The sequence below is a fragment of the Pyxicephalus adspersus genome, chromosome 9, assembly GCF_032062135.1.
Source record: "Pyxicephalus adspersus chromosome 9, UCB_Pads_2.0, whole genome shotgun sequence".
Classification (NCBI taxonomy): Eukaryota; Metazoa; Chordata; class Amphibia; order Anura; family Pyxicephalidae; genus Pyxicephalus; species Pyxicephalus adspersus.
In genome coordinates this window covers 53,783,090-53,803,511 of record NC_092866.1, presented here as the reverse complement: position 1 = coordinate 53,803,511, position 20,422 = coordinate 53,783,090, and the positions used below count along the sequence as shown (strand labels likewise).

Below are 20,422 nucleotides of genomic sequence, written 5' to 3'. Positions count from 1 at the left end.
GAAAAAATCTTTCATGATCATTTCCAAATGACAAAAGACTGAAAGATGCATAAATGAGCAGTGTACATACATCCCCGTTCCGCTCTAGGGAGGGGTGGGGGAACAAGCGAGCGGCACCCCACTGTGCTCTATTCCCTTCGTTTCCACTGTGATCGTTCATCTTTCAATCGTTCGTGGATCCGCCAGGATGGATCCATGAACGACGTTGGCCGGCTGCGGTCATATGTCTCATTCTCATCCGATACAACCCGAGGCGAGAATCGAACGAGAATCATCTGACATTTATACATAACCTTAGTCATTAGGAAAATGCTAGTCAGATTTTTTAAAAACTAGCATGAATATATAAAATGTAAACTTCAAGTAAAAGCCTTTATTGGCTAACCTAAATTAACGTTTTCAAATTTAAAAAAACGTGTTTTCAAATTTTAAAAAAAATATGTTCCCTTGCTCAGGCATTCTATAATTCTCTAAATAGTTTTTCAAACCACATTTTTAACTATTTCATGCTTTAATTAGCTAAGCTGCCATGTTTAAAGCTAATAAACGCTCTCCTTCCCAGCCTATTTAAGTTAATGCCTAAGAAAATTTATGTTTTCTGGGGGATTTAGAAAATAGCCAAATACAACTGCAGCTATTTGCAGTTAATTAAAAGTGGGTTAAAGATCTGGCAGCATAAATAAACTACTTTATGAGCCATTGATAAAAGTTATTTAGGCAATCTTTACACCAAGGGTGTCAAACTCTGGCCCACAACGTCCTTTTTTTGGCCCCCAAAGGAATCCTAAATATGAATTGCAGCTGGCCAGCCGCTGCATTGAAATAGCATCGCTTCTACAATTCCCGGCATTACTCCCGTCTATAGACCAGAGGCCTCTTTGCCTATGTGTGGACCCGCATTGGACTGTTTTATAGACGCAAGTAATGCCGGGAATTGTAGTAGCGGCATTACTCGCGTCTATAAACCAGCGGCCTCTTTGCCTATGCGTGGCCCCCATTGGTTTTCTTGACGCAGGGAATTGTAGTAACGGTGCTTTTTCAGTTTCACGTTTGGCCCGCGACTTTGTCTAAGTTTTTAATTTTGGCCCACTGTGTATTTAAGTTTGACACCCCTGCTTTATACTATCTGATGGATCGCAATGAATAGTAACACTTTGTGATCTTTGCACAGAAGTAGGTTCCCAGCAGTTTCCAGAGATCTGTTTTGTGTACTAGAGGAAAGTGTAGTCTACCTTTGCTATACTTAAGAATAGTTAAAAATAGGTGATCCAGAAGCCTTACAAATTCAGCCTTGGGTGCGGGTATTTGCCTAATAAGTCATGACATACAGGACAAACAGAAAACAGCAGGTGCAGTGTCTCTCCAGGAAGGAATAAATAGATAAAAAATAAGATCTGTGTGGTGGAGATGGAGAAGCATTTCATTTAATACTAACTGGCAGCAAGTCCTAAAAAGCAAATATGAACAATAAAACGCTTAAGAGAAACACCTGCTGTGTTGTTCCTGTGTGAGCGAGCACACCTACTTGCAGAGAAAACTGCCCTGAATAAATGCAAAAACAAAACTAAACTGCAGAAAAAGACACAGAACACAATCAAAAGAAACTGAATTTACAAGCTGCATTAAGTAACTTGGAATATTAGTAATACTTATGTTATTAAAAAAAATCTATCACGACTACAGACTTTGTTAAAGGTATGAATTTATAGCAATTTTGAGGACACATACCAAAGGATGAACATGTGCACTCAAATCACCTACACCATATGACCAAAAGTTAGTGGAGACCTGACAGTCACAGGTATTTGAGGTTTTTGGACATTCTAAAGCCTTAGGCATTTATATGGAGTTGCCTTCTTTATGACTAGATCAGCCCCTTCTCTGGAAAGGTTTTCTACAGGAATATTAAAAAATGCATCTGTGGGAATTTGTGCCTATTCAGCCAAAAAAAAGCATGATATCAGTTAGTGATGTTGGTTGAGAGAACTTGTTTTGTATTCTGCATTTTACTTTATAACAAAGGTGTGCAGTAGGGTTGAGGTTAGAGATCTGGAAAAGTCAATCAAGCATTTCCACCATAAAGCCAGGGCTTTGAGATCAGGAGCACTGTCATGCCAGAATAGAAAAAGGATTTCTTTAAATAATTGCCTTGAGCCTAAAGGAGTCGACCCATTGCTAAAATGTCTTTCCACGTTTAAATGGATAAATCTCAGGAATTTTAATAGTTGTCCACAAACTTTTGTCCCTATAGTGTAAGCCAATATATATTCATTAAAATAATGGAAAGGGCTAAAACCGTAACTGTAAAAAGCCATCTTGGATGAATGATCGTAACTAAAATGTCAGCTAGAGGTATTAGCTGGTAACTAAATTTATGATATTTGTAGTTTTGCCTGGCTCAAACCAGTCAGAATAGTTAATACCTCTGGGTACTTTAATAGGCAATACATTAGAGACTAGGAAAAGTATGAACACTGATCCATGTGAGAACAGTAATAGTGTAAATAGTTTGTATCTAATGAATCAGAACTTCACCCTCTAGTGGTTGGAAATAGCATTACTTCTTTATAATTGAGCAAAAGGAATGTTTTTAAAATTAAAAGAGTATTTATAACTAATTAAAAAAAACAAAACATTTATATGTACTCCAGGAATGTACAACCAAATAATGACATAGAAAAGTAGCTGCTTTTAGTAGTAGCAGTTATGGCATTAAAAGTACCAGAGAGAACTATCCATGGTGCTGAAACTTTCTCTTCACACCTGGGGAGTTCAGTTGATCTTTATTTAAATTTAATGAAGTCATAGGGGAAAACAACACCTTCTGTTCCCCTTTTACACTAGGTATGTAGTATGGTTTCCCAATGACAGCCAAGTGTGTGAGCTAAATGCACCCAACCATGACAACACCAGCTGTGAATCATTTTTTAACATTTAGAAGTTGCTCTGACACTGCTTGCAAACACTGGTGAGGTGTACCAAGTTTTTGGGACAAAGTCATGATATGCAGCACCCAATGTAAACTGTATGAGAAGCAGGTACTATGGCAGCTTCTTCCCTGTAAAATACGGCGCTAGCTGATGTCTGTTGTGTAAAAGACACCTTCTGATGATTAAATTTACCATCCTTATTCCTGCCCACTACCATGGACTGCAAGGCAGCCTCAGAGCAACGTCTGCAATTCCAAATATTAGGCACATATGTATGTTTCCCCTGAACCCTAGTTGATTATAAGGTACTCAGGCTGTCGCATGAGAAAGGGGTAAAGTACATATACTAAATATAAATCATGGTTGTTTTTTTTGCATAGGCCCCCCCAAGATCTCACTGACTGAAATACTATATTTGGTCTTGAATGTTACCAACACATGTTTCATCACTGTTGCTGGAGTTATACTGATCTTGGCTTTATAAATTTCTCCTGGTTTCACCAGTGAATACACCAAGAAGAAGTATATTGATATCTCCATGAAAATTATTTTATCCTGATCTTTGTTAAAATATATGCAAGAAAACATTTACTTAGTGTATAAAAGTTTTCTATTCTAAAATTGTATCTAGAAACATAAATATCAACATATATTGATAAAAAAGCCTTATATCTATGTAATCACCTATATATAGATGCAGACATCCTCTCCCTCCCAGGCTGCATATAGCTATTTAGCCACACTGTATCTGACCTCAATGTCCCATTAACTAGTATGCCAACAAGGTTTCCAGAGATCACGTTTCCCTTTGAAGTTTCTCACACCCATATTTTACCTAATGACAATTTGCCTTTAAGCACAGTGTAACATTGTTAGTAGCACAAGACCAGCACAATCACACAAATTCATTCAGGCCCCATTACTGCTGCAGAAAGTACACAATGGTGGGACAAAGCAACAGATAAAGAGCAAGAGGAAAGTGAAGTAGATAGCACAGAGTGTGCAAGATACCTCTCTTCCTCGTCCCTGGATGCGCTGTGCTGTTCAAGTACGTCACTGCACTCTTCTTGCGCTGCAAGTAAATAAAAACAGTCAAACTGATATTTTCCTTATCCACTTTCTAAAACAAGGAAGCATTCACCCTAACAAAAATGTTTAGAACCTCTGATTGGGTGCTTATAAAGTTAAAGATAGTAGAAGTATTAGTAATAATGCTGCCAAAGTTCAAACCTATAATAACTCCCCGAGTGGTAACCCCGAGTGAAACAATAGAAAACAATGGTAAATAGAGCCTTACCTGATCCGCCCGCGTCCTTCTCCACGATCCCCGTCTTCTCGCTTCCTCTGCCCGGCGCCCTCTGCATCCGATAAGTCACCAGGAGTTCCCAGTGACATCAGTGCGTACGGATGTTCCGTTCGGGGCGCGGCGGGAATTTCAAATCTATTTGTATTGCATTCAATACAAAATAACTGTATTGAATGCAATACAGTGGATTTATATGTGTAAAAGCAGTACACTTTCATGAAAATGTATTTTACAGTGTAATATAATAGTATGAGTATAAAATATATTTATTTTTTTAATTTATTTAATTTATTATTTTTTTACATGATTTTGTGTTTCAAACTTTATTATACTCATACTAATATACTGTGAAATAAATTTTCATATAAAACAATGTACCGCTTTTAGACATTCCAATTTGGACAGAAATGAACCACCCAGGAGGTTAAAAGAGTAATTCAGAGATTTTTCAAAGAAATAACAATTCTGTGTCTTTTGATGTACCTGACCAATTCACCTGCACAATTTATGTAAATCAATGGTAGTATTGTTATTTCTCTTCCGGTAAAGCTGATCATCTATACTAGGTAAAATAGGAAATCCTCTTAGAAGAGACAAATATTAAAAAACCTGATGTGAGTTTCAAGCTTTCCCATTATACTAACCCCAAAGAAATTATAATACGAAAATAAAAATGGTTGACCTATAACCCTTCCTATAAAGGGTAGATAACCCTTCCTATAAAGGGTAGATAACCCTTCTATATAAAGTAACAGGGACCTATCACCATTGTACTTCAAATATAAGGGTTTGTTTTGTTTTTCTTTTTATTAAATGCCATTTAACAAAAGTAAAATGCCCCTCCTGAAATACAGATGTCACGAATTCCAAGAGGCTTCAGACTGCTCAGACCGGTCCTGCACAGAAGGAGCTTTTCAGTCATTAAAAAAAAAAAAAAAAAAAAAAAATGAAGCCTGGCGCTTCCTACACTGGAGCAAAGCTAGAAACCAGGACAATAAAAAAACCAGATGGAAGACAGCTCCAAAGAGATTGGACGTAAAGGTTAGTGACTTTTTTTTTGTTTTTACTTTAGTTCCTTTTTCAATACAATTTAGAAACTCATGTATGTTTAGAATGAGGAAAAAAGCACACATACAAAATGCAACAATTCACGCTTGTGCATGTACTCGCACATAACACATTGGAAATATCTTTGAATGTGTTAAAATTAAGTCAGATGAGTCTAATAGGTGCATTAACAGTGAAGGGAATTACACAGCCACCCACATTCCAGTTTTATTTGCTAATAAAAACTGCACAAAAAATGCTAGATAAACAAGGGATAAATCACATTCACAAAACACCCACCTCTGGTTCAAATACTGCCCCACTGTACACTGGATTGGCGGTTGTTCTTCTTTTCCTCTCTTGTCTTTTACTTTGAATTTCTGACAGTCAGAGAGACAAAGGGAAAAAATAAATAAAAATTTGAAAAAAAAAATATCCAGCATGTTATGATATAGTGCCATAATTGGAAATAATGATCCTATTATTGGGTACACTAATGCATAAAAGTAAACTTAACTCTAAAACTCTGCTAATAGGTTACCATTTCTAAAGTACCCAGCACATAAGAATTACCTGTGTTTAGTCTAGGGTGTACAGGAAAAGCAGAAATACTTACCTTATTCCTCAATTCTGCAGTAGTTTTCCCTACTGTGTGAATGAGCCCAATGTCACATTTCTAAGCCACTTGTGGCCAATCTGACATCAACTACACTGCAGAATAGGCAATTTGGTAATGAGGAATAAGGTAAGCATTTTTCCTTTTAACCCCCCTGCACTAAACATGAGTTAACCCTTGCTGTTCAAGAGATCAGTAAACGAGTTTGCATGCTACAGATCAGTTTTAAATATAACATTTACCAAAACCTAAATAAGTGAAGTGCTAAATATCATATTACTGTATGATTAATCATGTGTCTCAGGACTGCACACATACACACAAGAGCACTTAGGTGTGGGCTTGAGTCTCCCTGTCCTTTGCTACCCCCAAGATCAGTAGGAACAGAGCCAGGAAAAACGCATAGCGCTTTCATCAAGCTGAACTGCCCCCCTATCGAAAATCAGAACGCCAGTTAAAAATGTTTTTGTTAAATACAGTTGAAAAGGCTAAGAACTTCTATTGCGTTTTTCTTTCATGACAGTTTTACATTTCTACATATCTACTACAGGTTCTTTAAAGGGATTAAGGGAATTCCCAAAATACTGGGTTGCTTCTGCACTTGCTCAGTATGGATGTTTATAAAATCATTAACAAGGTGAAAGAGTCAGCAATCTCTGTAAGACAAGAAAGGGAAGGAACATACAACAAAGCTTGCTTAAATACTTGCAGTGGGCTTACCCTCTAAATGGTCATGCGTAAGCAAACCTAGTGCCATCATGAAGGCGAGTTTCTAAGAAAAAAAGAAAGGAGAATACATTTTACTACATTGTTGGGACCATAGCAGAACTTTCCTGGATGCTTCATTTGTAACCTTACCTGTGGGTTCTCCTCTCGTTTTGGCTTAGGGGCAGGTGGCACTGTCGTACTGTTTTCAGTTGGCTTCTCTGGTTCCACCTGAGTTTTAGTTGTCTAGAAGAAAAAACAAAGCCATCAGCATTTGGTACAACTCCACACAGAATTGGTGGTGATAGTGACCCACAGCTGCCAGTGTACATCCTTCTTTGATTTCAGTTTATTCTGCCTACATTTTGCCTTTTACAGGTAGTATATAGCTTCCTGAAAACACCACAGCGCTCTGCCTCAGTATTCTTCTCAAGAGCTCTTAGTTCTCATTGTAGAAGTGGGCAGGCTTTTGGTAGGAGTAAAAGCCGAAGTAAGCATTCCTAGACAACCCGCACATGTGTGAAGACCACCCTAGGTATTGGCCCACATGTGATGTTCAGCTTCTTTAATTGAAAGAACTAGAATACAAGCTTAGTGTTCATTGAAATCAGAGCGAGTTATATCAGCGCAACAAAGTAACCTGTAGAAAAGTACAAGCTACAGTTCCAATGCAAATTAAAAAAGAACCTATCATAGTCTAGTAACAGCTACTCCAATTTTACTATTGTTCTTTTGTACTATTTACTATTGTAAAACATACTGCAAATTAAGCATAAGGAAAAGAGAGCTACTTTTTACTTCCAGCAAACTTCTAGGTGGGATTTTCTTGGTGAAAGCAAGCTCTGCCCTGTCCAGGAATTGGAACAAGAGCTGTTACAAGTCATTAGTAATTCCCACAAACAATTTTATATTTGGCCAAAGGATAAAGAGGTATGCAAAACTTTTATTTTCTGTAACTTTGTGTCCCGTAGACATAAAAAAATGTACTGAAGAAACATCCAATTTGTGGATAAGGGACAATACATTGTAAGAATGGGAAGATATATTCTTACCATTTAGTCAATGGATAAGTCTACCATCATCCAGTAGGAATATGGTACACCCTAGTGTACTGTATTTAGAGGGCGAATACAGAAGAGCCACAGTTGTTATTATTAATAAGTGTGTATTAGTGTGTGTGTATCCCATGACAAGATCCAACTTCACAAAAATATATCAAGAGGTGAGAGGAACCCCACCTAGTCACCAGAAAAGATGTCCCCATCAAAGATATTGACCATTGTAAAAATTTGGACAACCCATTACTTTCTGTCACAGCAACAATGATCACTAGGATAAACAGAGTCGATAAAGCTCTTTAGGGGGTCAAACAAACTAAAGCCAACATAGTCCCTAACTAATATTCAAACAGAAAAAATGTTTTGGCTGTGTGTAATGGCAACATTTGGGTTTTACATGATTTCTGAACAAACAGATGACCATGGACTTTTACCTGCTTCTCCACGTTTGGTTTCGGAAGTTGCAGAGTCTGCGGAGCTGCCAGTCTCGTACCTGGTGCTGCTATGACGATACTAGTAAGCTGTGCTGTGGGGAAGGCTTTGGAAATGGCTGTGGGCTGCCCATTCACAATGCGTACAGGATGGATGGAATTCTGGGAGGTGGGGGTTATTTTTGTGGTTAGCATGACTGGCCGCTGGATGAGCTGTGGAGCTGCAAGCATGGGGGGAGGAGCAGGGGCAATGGGAATGTTGTTTTGTGCTGCTGGCTTTGGCCGCACCTGTAAATAATACATAAAAAAAAAAGAAATCAATACCAAGAAGACAAAACCTTCAGTGCCTAAAAATGACTAGATAAAAAGAAGGCAAACTATAATAGTCTTTCTTTTTGAGGAAAGCTCTTACAGGCGAAAAGTATAGCTTTTTTTAACTTAAGATTCGCCACCCTGTGTGGACAGTCTTACAATTTACAAAGGAAAAGTCACCACAATATTTTACTGTACCTTTCTCTGGCACCTGCAAACTCAGACAAATAAAATGTGATACTTATTCATAATCTTAAAAGCAGGTGGCAAAGAAAGCTGAAATGGTGGAGTAGTTCTTAACATACACATAGTCTGTTGTAAAGAATGCATTACCATTTTAATAGGAGCCTAAAGTTAAACTTACTTGTGGAAGAAATGTTGGACGGGGAGTTAGTCGAGGAGGAGGAATGAACTGGGGAACTTTGATAGGCTGGGAAGTAGTTGCCTGGACCTGCTGTAAAAAAATATTCATTAAATAAAAAATGAAGCACCCTTAGACAAATAAAAACAAATCATTAAAAATAAATGACTAAAAACAAACTGACAAAATACCAGACCTATTACTCACCAAAGTAACTGCATTTTTTGCCACTATCTGGAAAGTCTCAGTTCCCTGATTGGCGACTTTGTTAGTTGTCTGCAGGTTGACTGCAGTGCTTTGGGCATCGGAGCCGATAACTGCTTTCTGGCTGTTGATGGCAGTCACCATGGCGATGGTTGGCCTTTGCCCTATCACTGAAGTGGGCATAGATGCTGCTGCAGCTTTTAACACAAGAGGTAGAGTCTTTGCCGTGATCATAGAGGCTGTGGCCACAGTCTTCTGACACAAAACACAAAAGATCAAAAATCACTACATGTAGGGTGCACCTTAATACAAAAAAAAAGTGCAACAGAATGAACACAAACACTATTATAATAACGCATTCTCATGAATTACCGCTTCCCACTGTGGGCTGCAAACAAATTCTTACTAAATGTTATAATGTTTTTCTTTTCAATCATTTTGGAAAACATTGTAGAAGTCTCAACTGTCCAAGTATTCACTATATGTGTAAACCCCAAATGAATTATATACAACCAAGTGCCTTCACATAAGTAACATAAGACACTGAGCAAAATCCACCTTGTGTAAATAAGTACACTTTGAGTACTCGAGTCAGCAAACGAAAAACCTCAAAATTAGATATTAATGCAGTACAAGGTAATGTAAACTTGTCATTTTAAACATTTTTAAGATTTTGATGATTGATTTTAAATCTCAATTTTTTTTTAACAAAGTAAACACATCTGCACATAAAGTTAATGGCAGTGTACCCCAATGTTTAGCCACTGTACGAATTGTCTGGCACAAAAACATTGAATCCAACTGGCTGCTAAATGTAAATGTTTTTCCTATTTTAAACAAGGGAGGGATAGCACAAATTTGTCTTTTGACTAATAAGTGTAAATCACAAAAAATGTTATATAAAAAGCTGGACTTTAGCTATACGTACTACTGTATCCACCAAAACATCCTATAAAATATAAAAACTACAACTTTTAATAACTTGTAACAGATACAAAATGTAGAATACATAAAATTACTAAACACTCATTTCCAATACTGGATTACCAGAGCAAGTCCTAACTCTATAAGGTCACATATCAGCTTCTGCGTGTTTGTTTATTTGTTTGTATATATATATATATATATATATATATATTAAAAATTACAAGAAGAAGAGAAGACCACTTGAAACCTACTCTGTCACACCCCTAAAAAGTTACTTCATGTATGTTTGGCCTTAACTCAATTCATTAGATTCTGGATCTGAAAGTGCTGATAATTAAAGTAATAGCAAAGTAATTCCCTGCCAACAATCACAGATCCTATTTAAAAAAGAATGTTATCACACAGAATGTGAAGATCTAACACCCACGCTGACTGTAGTTATTTCCAGAAACAAGTCTCTTATGAAGTTACTGGATGTCCTTTCAACAACATTTTCTCACAGACCTCTACAGTCACAGAACAACTGGTTAGCAAATTTAATATAGACCACAAAAAAGGTTAATAAAAACTGAACATCTCAGCATTCCATTCACTGGTACAAATGCCTTTTTTTGTTACTGCATGTATCTTACATTGTTAAAGGAAATGAATTGAAGACCTTGAGGTATGAAGGAGAGGGTGCTGTAAACATGTGTAAATACAATACCTTAAAGTAACATTTAACATGATTTTACAGGAGGATGAAGCAACAAGTCTGAAAACATCCACTATCATCACCTATCCATTACACTCTGCTTACGTGAAGTGGTTCTCATGTGACAACGTGTCTGTTCACCCACAGTGGCTCAACTAAGAACCTCTGTCCTTAATCCAAAGCCGATGAGGGTTGCAAAATTTAGCAAAGTTCATTGCTACAGACTTTTGGAATTTTCTCACTTAGTGCCAGTACATATTATACATAATTGCATTAAAATCTTTGAACCCACAGGATTCTGTACTCACCTGTGCGCCACTCAGGCCTGGAAGAGGTGTTGCAGATGTTTGGGTAACCTGCTGGGGTTGGAGCTGTTGAAGTTGTATTTGATGTGTTTGTTGCTGCACTTGTGGTATTGGCGGTTTGCTTTCTAGTTGGAGCAGAGGTTGAATGAGAAGTTTATTGTCTGGGAGTTCCTGTTTCACTATGAGATTCTTCCGAAGCTGTTCCACTACAAGTTTCTGCAATACACAAGATGACAGTATGTTACACTCACCATTAAATCAGCATTATGATTGCAGCACTTAACATACATTATGCTAGTTATGTCCTTTGACAGAAAAAGCGACTTTATAAAGGCCAACCACCCAGGACCACATTGATAGCAGGGAGAATTTAATTAGGTTAGTGTATTTTTTTTCCAGAGTGTAAAGGATCCACATTACATTAGTTTAAAATGAACTGTCTGTAGAACAATTCAACAAAATCGTTCCATACAATTACATGTGCATTTACTTTATTTTATGTTATTTACCTATGCTGCAATTTTAGATGTGATATCAGCAGTCCCAGCAGACTATCAGTCAAATGACATCATAGCCTTTCCCATCATTCCTGCCCTGAAAGGTAATGTAGGGAGCAGATGGGAGAAGCTGGGCCCATAATTTTCAACGTGTTTTGCAAGTGGAAATTCTGTTACTTACCACTCTATGTTACCCAATGGGCTTTATCTTATGTTATCAACCTTACTGCCAACAGCTTATCTTTTGACATATATCAGTAATTGTTCTAACACTCACTTGGTCCAAAAAAAAAAGTCATACATCTTTGTTACAATACAACACACACTCTGCAGATTGGAGAAAGCCAGGGTACAATTGCAATAGCGCAGCAAAGACAAAAACTTTGCCAAAAGTGTGGCGATAGATTGGTATACATTATTGTAGTAATAGATTTGTTTTAATTTTTTTAAAACCTTCAATAAAAACTTGCAAGCCAATATGTATTATCAGATATGGACCAGCTGTTTACAAAATATCTTAGTTCAAATCATTACATCCTACAAAACACTTGCAGAACTTCCAGAAAAAGAGTTCAATTAAGGACTGTGCAGATTGTCATCGAGCATCTTCACGCTGAGAAAGAGACTCCGTGGCTGCAGCGGAGAGATATAGGAACACATTGAAGATGAAGAAGAAAAATAAAGGCAATATAGATGGAGGAGGCCTGGCAATGTAAGCAGGCTGTGGTGCCAGCCAGCTGTCACTTGCCAAAGAAATCTTTGAATAGGGGGCTGCACAGGTACTATAGAGGGAACAAGAACATTTATTCTTTTAGCAAAAGTTTCTTAGTATACAGAGGCCTAATAGCCTTACTGAACTCCTGACTGACGTGTAAGCTTCCACAACAATACAAACCCTCTTTCAGCCTACTGTGGCTCAGCAGAAGGGAACAGTAGGATGCAGGCTGCTATAAGAATGATAAAGCCAGATGGTTTTAACAAGAGAAGTCCAATCAGAAGATAAATTGTGACGGCAGGAGTTAAAATGAATCACATTTTCTACCCCCCCCCATCCTTCTTGCTGCTCCGAAATGAAGCAAAATCTTCACAAACAGAACAAATATGCAAGCAAATTTTCCTTGGAAGCAGATTGAAAAACAAATCTCACATCTGAATGCAGAGATAATGAATGTAAGTCAGCTCGCAGACTTGGGCTGGGTATTTACAGAGGGTGGTCAGCTGGCTTGCTTGCCTGAAGCCCTATGTGGAACAAAACGAAAGACCTGATCCTGTGATTTCTCTCCTGCAACGTTAACAATTTATGAAAAGAAGATAGAACAGAGACAGAGGGCTGAGAGGCATTAAACGGGTGATGTTACTGTGAAGCACAAAATGAGCCTCATGTTCCACATCAGTTAACTGTGTAACAAGTTCTGAGGTATATGTGTTTGTGTATAATTTACACACACACACACACACACACACACACACACACGACAATTCTATGAAGAAGTAGGAAATGCAAACACAGGGTTTTTTGTTTTTTTTAATTTATGCCCCAACCCCTGTAGGGCCAGTTTAGTCTAGAAGCTAATTGGGCCCATAAAACATCAAACCCCTTGCACAAAATAATTCTAGTGGGATTTAAACCAAGTACCTATCTCTGCAAGGCAAGTATGCTAACATTCAATTCATTACACTGTTATCACGAAAGTAAATATCTACATACACATTTGACACAGAAGCTGTATAGCAGATGGATGCAAATTAAATTAAATTTGTTGTGAACCCACATTACATGCATGCACCTCCTTACCTATAGATTTAAAAGGTCACCACTCGTCTGAGTGTGGTGACAAGTGAGCAAAGGGTGGCCAAACGCAACATTCCCATTCCATCAGTCTGTTCGATTGTTTCATTGAATTTACCATAAATAGCTTAATTCTGAATATGATGGACAAAGGCAATTGATACTTAGTATAGAGTCAAAAGAATAGATAGATCAGACAAACTAGATGAGATAGGTTGGAAAAATTCCATTGTCCATAAAAATACAAGGAGAATAATAAGCACCAAACCAACAACAGGTACAGCAATGACAACCAATGAGAGATCATTCCTTTTTTTTTTCTCTTTACAGAATTTAGGATCTCTACATGGGATAAGAAGCACAGAACAGTGTACAGGTTTCCAAAACTTAAAACAAACTAAAATACAGCTAGAAGCCCGTTATGAACTGAACCATATTAAGTACATTGTAATAATATTATTAGGCATTGTTTGTCAATTCAGAAGTAATAAACACTGATTTAAGAGATAGAATAGCTCTTGTGTGCATTTTACTTCATAAAATAGGTATAAAACACCACCATACACAAGTAACCTAATGCAAAATGGAAACACACACTATTTTCATTACAGGTATTATCTGCATGTTGTTGCCAGAATACAATATTTTTTTCCAATAGCGAGCCTTACGAATGAAAGAACATTAGGGTCAGAGCAGCTTTTTAGAGGTTGATTGTTGCACATATACTTAACGCTATACAAAAGAGGAAACCACTTTCCACTCACAGCGCAGGTATTAGGAGTAGAGTGGTTTAACAATTCGTCTTCCTTTATAATTATGCTCCATTAACTTTCCACACGAGAAGCTCCCCTGCCTTCATACAACAGCAGCACCAACTGGCTGCATTTGATAAGGCCTTTTGGAGTCTGAAAATCCAACGTGGATGACAACAGGAACGTTTTAATAGTGCAGACTTAAGCAAAAACTCAATACGGCTCTGTTACTCGCTGCAGACGAGCTCGGCTCAATTATACATGAACGTAAGGAGGAAAGAGAAATACATGAAGTGCACAATCACGAGGATAAATGACTTGGACATTACTCTGGCAGCAAGTGATTCAGTGCATTACACATCACATTTAATACACTTTGCCTCTTCATTATTGCAATGCCTCCAGTGAAAGGCAGTTTTATCAGTGATGGACAACGGTGTGACAAAACAATTAAATGATAGGAAGTTACACACAATGTGGCCTTATTTGGAAGTCTGTTTATCTGACATTCTTCATTTTCGCTGTTTGAACTGCAAGGGAGAAGCCATAAAAAAGCAATCCTCTTTGGCAGCCTGGAAATAGGACTCAGCAATGTTTCCTCTGTGCGCTGTAGTCATATCTAATCCCGTTTGTAAATAAAGCACAGCTCTTACGACATACACAGTTGAAAGCCACAAAAAAAGTATACCTACATTTTTTCCATTTTGGACAAAGAAGAGAACAGTTTGGTTTTTGTTTTGCTTGTGTTCCGATTAGTTTACATTCACCCACAATGTGTCCTAACAACCACATAGAGCGAAAAATTGAATTAGAAGGTAAAAACTAAACTTTGCAGAAGTCTCTAGTCATAGATGAGAAATGTTGTAATTTGGACACAAGCTTTGTTGACAACTGTCTAAGGGAAGATTTCTGTTACACTGAAGAGATCTGTATGAAATTCCTATCATCCTTGGGGCAAAACATAAATAAGAAAATCATCAGTTCTTAACTCTTCCCATTCTCTAGCCCAAACCAACTAATTTATCAAAAAAATCACAGCCTTAGAAATTTACCTTGGAAAAAAAAAATAGATCTCATTATTGAAATCCTTGAAAACCCTAAATTTTGCAGCAATAAAATGGAAGAAAGATTTCCTGGACCCTTTCACTGTCTTAGAAAAGCCTATGTATAAAACCACAAAAATAAAAAAATCACTGCTGATGGAAGTGTAACAGTTGCACTGAAAGTCATGTAGGAAAAAAAACACAATTGTATAGACTCTCACTACTGAACTAAATTCTTATTTTCTGCAATTATACTCCAGCTTAAAAAAAAACACCTTAATTTTCAAGTTTAATTGGTTGAAATCACTAGCATTGTACATAACTAGCCAGCTGCCGTCAACCACTCCACAGCACAAGCAGATGGGAGATATACAGGGGTCCATGAAAAGGTTTGCTGCACTAAGAAGACCCTGAATAACAATGGGCCAATATATGGGCCAAGTCAAACAAAACTTAATTACAAGGCAATCTACAAATATTTAAAAATGCTGGAGTTGTACAACACAAAAACCTTGCCTAACAACCTAAAACAAATACAGATATTGCGGTTTTCAGTGAATAAAAAAAATAAAAAGAGTACTTTCTCCAAATTTCAGTCTGACCAAATATTCAAACCAAAAATGTTCAATTTGTGACACCGAAGGCCGACGCCGTCATCGTTTACATTTTCCAGGCTTGGCTGAAAGAAAGAAAAAACCCCAGTGGATAACCTTATAATGAGAGACTCCAGCTGCCTGTCACTCAGACTTCAAGCATGATTTTACCACCCTTCTTGCTCCCTACTAACAGCTCATACAAAAGGGAAAAGTGCATCAACCTCAGGTTTCTATGGAAACACAGATGGGTCACTTGACAAAGACACTTATCAATGGCAAAGACCAATGATCAATTTGGAAAATACAAAGAAGGCATACGAGTGGTCATCTATATTAAATCAGACCTAAACCCCAGAGTAAAGATGACCCCACCTTCTTGTTCTTGTAGGGGGAGGGGAACATACAATCTCTGCAGAAGTCATTGTGTATGCGTTTGGAATTATCCCATCATTTTCACATCTGAATGCTCCATTCACAAACAATATTTTTTTTATAGTGGAATATTTTCTGCATGAAATGAACATTTAACTATAGAAAGTGTCTTGTTTTTTCTTAAATCGCGAGTCAATATTTTATGTCAATCTGGAATAGCTTATTTTTCTGCTCCCTACATTAAACAACCTGATAGAAACTCACCTATAATGTCAGCCAGGAAATAAACATATATTTTATAGGAGCTCAAAGCAGTGCTATAAACTTAGAACTTACTTTTGCAGTAACATGTGGAAAATTTAGCTGATCAATTAGCTAAACACTTGAAAAAAAAAAACAAAAAAAAAATACAGGAAGTTATATATGCAAATAACGGTAGTAAAATGCTGCGTCAGTGAATAAAACTAATGTGTAAAAAAAAAAAAAAAAAAAAAAAAAAAAAAAAATGCTTTAATTCATACACACAAATACTAGACAGCAACTACTTTCTTTTTCTATCTTACTATATATCACTTAAAGGGATTNAATATTATTGTTTTATAGCATTTGGTTGCCATGCAATATAAAATGATTGATAGGTCAGGGTGATCCTATATCTGACCCGCTGTTACTTGTTTACAGCTTGTTTACTGCAGCCTGATAGCAGAAATGATGTGCTCCTTGACATCTCAGACCAGTGTTTGGGATTGTTGTTACAAATCTCAGTGATTACACAAACACTTCTGGGTGTCCCTTCACCAACCCTTCCGCAGTTCTATCAAGACAATATAGACATATTCATATCAGTGCTGCAACATACAGATAAAGTCATCTCCCTGGACCCTGGCCTCAGCATGTACATCAGGGGTGTCAAACTCAAATATACAGAGGACCGAAATTAAAAACCAAGTTGAGGGCAAAACTTGAAATTTATTGAAAAAATTTGAGGAAGTTGACTACTTCATCCATCACTAACAAAAACGAACCCATCCACACACACTTTAGGGTTGAAAAGACTAATTTCTATCCATCTGTGCAGGCTGTGTGTTGTTCATCCTCTCACATCACAAGTTTGTCTGACACTAAATATTAAAATTGCAGTCTCTAATGGATTGAAACAAACACAATGCCCCTGGTAGTCAGGCACCATGTTATCATTGCCTAGGCTACACATGATGTGTTTACAGGAATAATGTCTATGTATTGAAAACGATGATGTTAGGTGGTAACGCGGGGGGCGGGCCAGATGTAGCTCATTTTGGAATTCTTTGGGGGGCCAAAAAAAAAAAAAAGGAGGACCTTGAGGGCCAGATTTGGCCAGAGGGCCAGAGTTTGACACCCCCTGATGTACATTGAATACAGGGACAGCCATCTGGCTCCTAGTTCTACTAACCAGTATACAGCATACTCTATATTACATTAAATACAATTAATATACTTCTAAATAAAAGTAACTTCATTATTTTTTATACCAACTGTATGGGGTTCAGTTTCAAAGTAGAGCCTTCACTTTGTATAGCTACAATCCTCAAACTCTGAAGATCAAATCGTGGATATGAGCTAAGAATCAGGTTGCACCGAGGAAACTACCATCCAGTATTTTCCAGTCTCTGTACGATCATCAAACATCATACAGAGACAGAAAGTTGTTTCTAGCAAACGGATCAAGCTTATCACACATGGTTTTCTGGAGAGATTTCAGATTTTGCAGGGTGAACTTCAACTGTGGTCATAGGTAATCCCATTTGGACCTCCTCCAACTGCTGTTTTACATCATGTGAGCATGTAGAGGAACAAAGCAACAAACAGGTTACGTTTGACCTCTTACCTGCCATCATCAGCTACTAGAGGGAGTTTTGAATGTACAAAGGAAATACAGATTTCCAATCAGAGGTCATCTGAAGTCTAAACATTGGTGCTTCAATGACTGACTCAAAACACTTTTCAGGCCATCTGGGGGACAAATATTAAAATTAATGTTGTCTTTGCAGTTGCTAATCTGTTAGTTTATTTATTTTAAATGCAAGTTTGGGAATCTTTCTCTGTATGCAATTGCCACTGATGAAAACAAATAAATATAGACAGATCTGACTTTAAATGTCAGTGCTAAGTAAGTGTTCATAGTTGCAGCACAACTGAGTAAAAAGGGTGAATACATACTTATTGGCTGCACTCTCTAACCCACGGTTTAGATGTGCACCTATCCACATTGCCAGGACGTATTGAGCATTTTAATTGCTGTAGTCTGGCATCTATTCTTCCTATTTAGGTGCCACACATAAATCCTGTCCACTGCTTTTCTAATATTCACTTATTACCTGACCAATACAAACATTGCATAGAAGCAATTACCTTTAACTTTAGTTGGACTTGCTAGCATCTTTGCATGCAAAATGTACATCATTTCATAAGCAATTGTGCAATAACTGACCTCTTATAGGTATGCAGAATGTGCAATTAATCAAAATGACAGGCAGACCCTGGCAAACTTATTAACCTCCCTAGCGTATTTCTGTCTGGATTTATGTGGTACATTGTTTTTTATGAAAATTTATTTTACAGTATAATATATTAGTGTGAGTATAATTAAGTTTGAAACAGAAAATCATGTAAAAATAATACATTTAAAAAAATGTAAAAAAAAATTATATATAAGTATTATATTATATTATACTCATACTATTATATATACTGAAAAAATAAATGTTCTTGAGACAATGTACTGCTTTTACACATATAAATCCAATGTATTGCATTCAATACAGTTATTTTGTATTAAATGCAATACAAATGGATTTTGAATTTCCCGCCCCGCCGGCAACGTACACACGCACCGACGTCACCGGGAACTCCCTAAAGGCTCATCGTGTGCAGGAGATGCCGGAGGAAGAAGAAAGAAGACAGGGATCACAGCGATGGACAACGCGGGATGCCGGCGGATCAGGTAAGCGCTGTATTTACTATCTTTCCCAAAGGTTTACCTACCCTGCGTGTGACTCAGGGTTACCGCTTTCAGCAACTTTTTTCCACCCGGAATCACATTTGGGGTTACTGCTAGGGAGGTTGAAACCCTTGACCCCTTGTTATGTTAGGCTAATAAGTCAGACTAGTGGCTCAGTTTCTGGCAACAACTTGCCAGTAAAAGGATCTGTAAAAAGTAAGTTTAATTTTGATTAATAAAGTCTAGATATCTGTTACGTGTAATTTGCAACAGCTAAACAGATTCTATAGCATACAATAAAATGACACAAATCCTGCTTATCTTTATAAATATCCTAAAATTCTCCCCCCCCCCCCTTATCTTTGTCCTGAATCTAAAGTATATGGTGAATGGAGTAATCTTTATCCAAGGTTTCCTCTGCTATCTAGAACCACAGAAAGTAACTTCAAAACATTACACATGGTGGCCTTCCACTACCCATTGTCTCATGGAAAAAGAACATACCCACAATAGGTTATGAATACATGAATGGTATTTTCTGTGCAGTCAATTTAATCAGCAGATTTCCCAGCTAGAATCTGCACCACCCCATTGACAGAATGCTGCTCTTATAAAAAGCTGCCAAGGATGCATTCTTTACTACTATACTCAGTTGTGAGTATAGGAAATGTACATTTCTGAAAATATCATGTGACATCACGTTTTTAGGATAATCCATGGACGCGGCTTGTGTCAATTCAACAGTAAGTAGGAAGCGTTGTTACTTTATATCAAGAAGGAATTCAAAAAATGTAAGATATATCAAAAAAATTTATTGCTATTGAAGACCACAGTGTTAAATACTTTGCATTATTTTTTTCCTTTGGTAACCTTTCATTCTCCTTTAAATGCTTTATGATAATTTTAGGCCTTTAACCAAATGTAGCTTTCATTATGAAAGCAGCTCACCAGGGAACTCTGCAAAATGATACAAACTGTCCACCAAACAGAAAAGTGCTAATCTGGGGTTCTTTGACCTGACTGGTCTCTTGATTCCAAAGAAGAAGAAAAAAAAATACATAACACCTCAGCTCTTCTGTTTGCTGGAGGAAGCATATTCTGATATCCTGAGGATGCAGGCTTCAGAAAGAAAAAGAAAAACAAATCGTGACCAGATATTCAGTGGAATGAATATTATCACAGGTATATGTGGGGAAGGATGATGGAGGATCCATCTCAGCTAAACCAGGGCAAATGCATAATTCATACCAGGTCATGAGTGAAAAAGCTTACAAGGCAATCCTACCCACCGAGCAAACGCAGCAACAAAGTAAATTGAAATGAACCTTTTTATCTACGAATGCTATAGTAGGGTGCAAAGAAAATCTATTTCTACCCAGATAAACAAGAGCAGGCAGTCAAGGAACTCCAAGTAATTTACAAGGACCTGAACATTTATTTATTTTAGAATCATTAACCATACAGCTCATAATGTACAGATTCGGCAGCTCTCATTAA

At 37.3% G+C, this 20,422-nt stretch overlaps 1 protein-coding gene across 11 annotated transcripts in view; it reads right to left on the bottom strand.

Moving 5' to 3' along the window:
• PHF21A (PHD finger protein 21A) overlaps nucleotides 1–20,422 on the bottom strand; it is a 79,745-nt gene that overhangs the window by 16,167 nt on the left and 43,156 nt on the right. For 7 of the 11 annotated variants that reach the window (XM_072422054.1, XM_072422056.1, XM_072422060.1 and 4 more), the window contains exons 5-12: nucleotides 10,900–11,112; nucleotides 8,974–9,225; nucleotides 8,770–8,859; nucleotides 8,097–8,381; nucleotides 6,758–6,850; nucleotides 6,620–6,671; nucleotides 5,584–5,663; nucleotides 3,942–4,002 (exon numbers count right to left, since the gene is read on the bottom strand). In XM_072422054.1, coding sequence (XP_072278155.1) covers nucleotides 3,942–4,002; nucleotides 5,584–5,663; nucleotides 6,620–6,671; nucleotides 6,758–6,850; nucleotides 8,097–8,381; nucleotides 8,770–8,859; nucleotides 8,974–9,225; nucleotides 10,900–11,112 — 1,126 coding nt within the window. The remainder of the gene's footprint in view (nucleotides 1–3,941; nucleotides 4,003–5,583; nucleotides 5,664–6,619; nucleotides 6,672–6,757; nucleotides 6,851–8,096; nucleotides 8,382–8,769; nucleotides 8,860–8,973; nucleotides 9,226–10,899; nucleotides 11,113–20,422) is intronic. The other 4 variants (XM_072422059.1, XM_072422053.1, XM_072422058.1 and 1 more) reach the window with 2 other exon arrangements.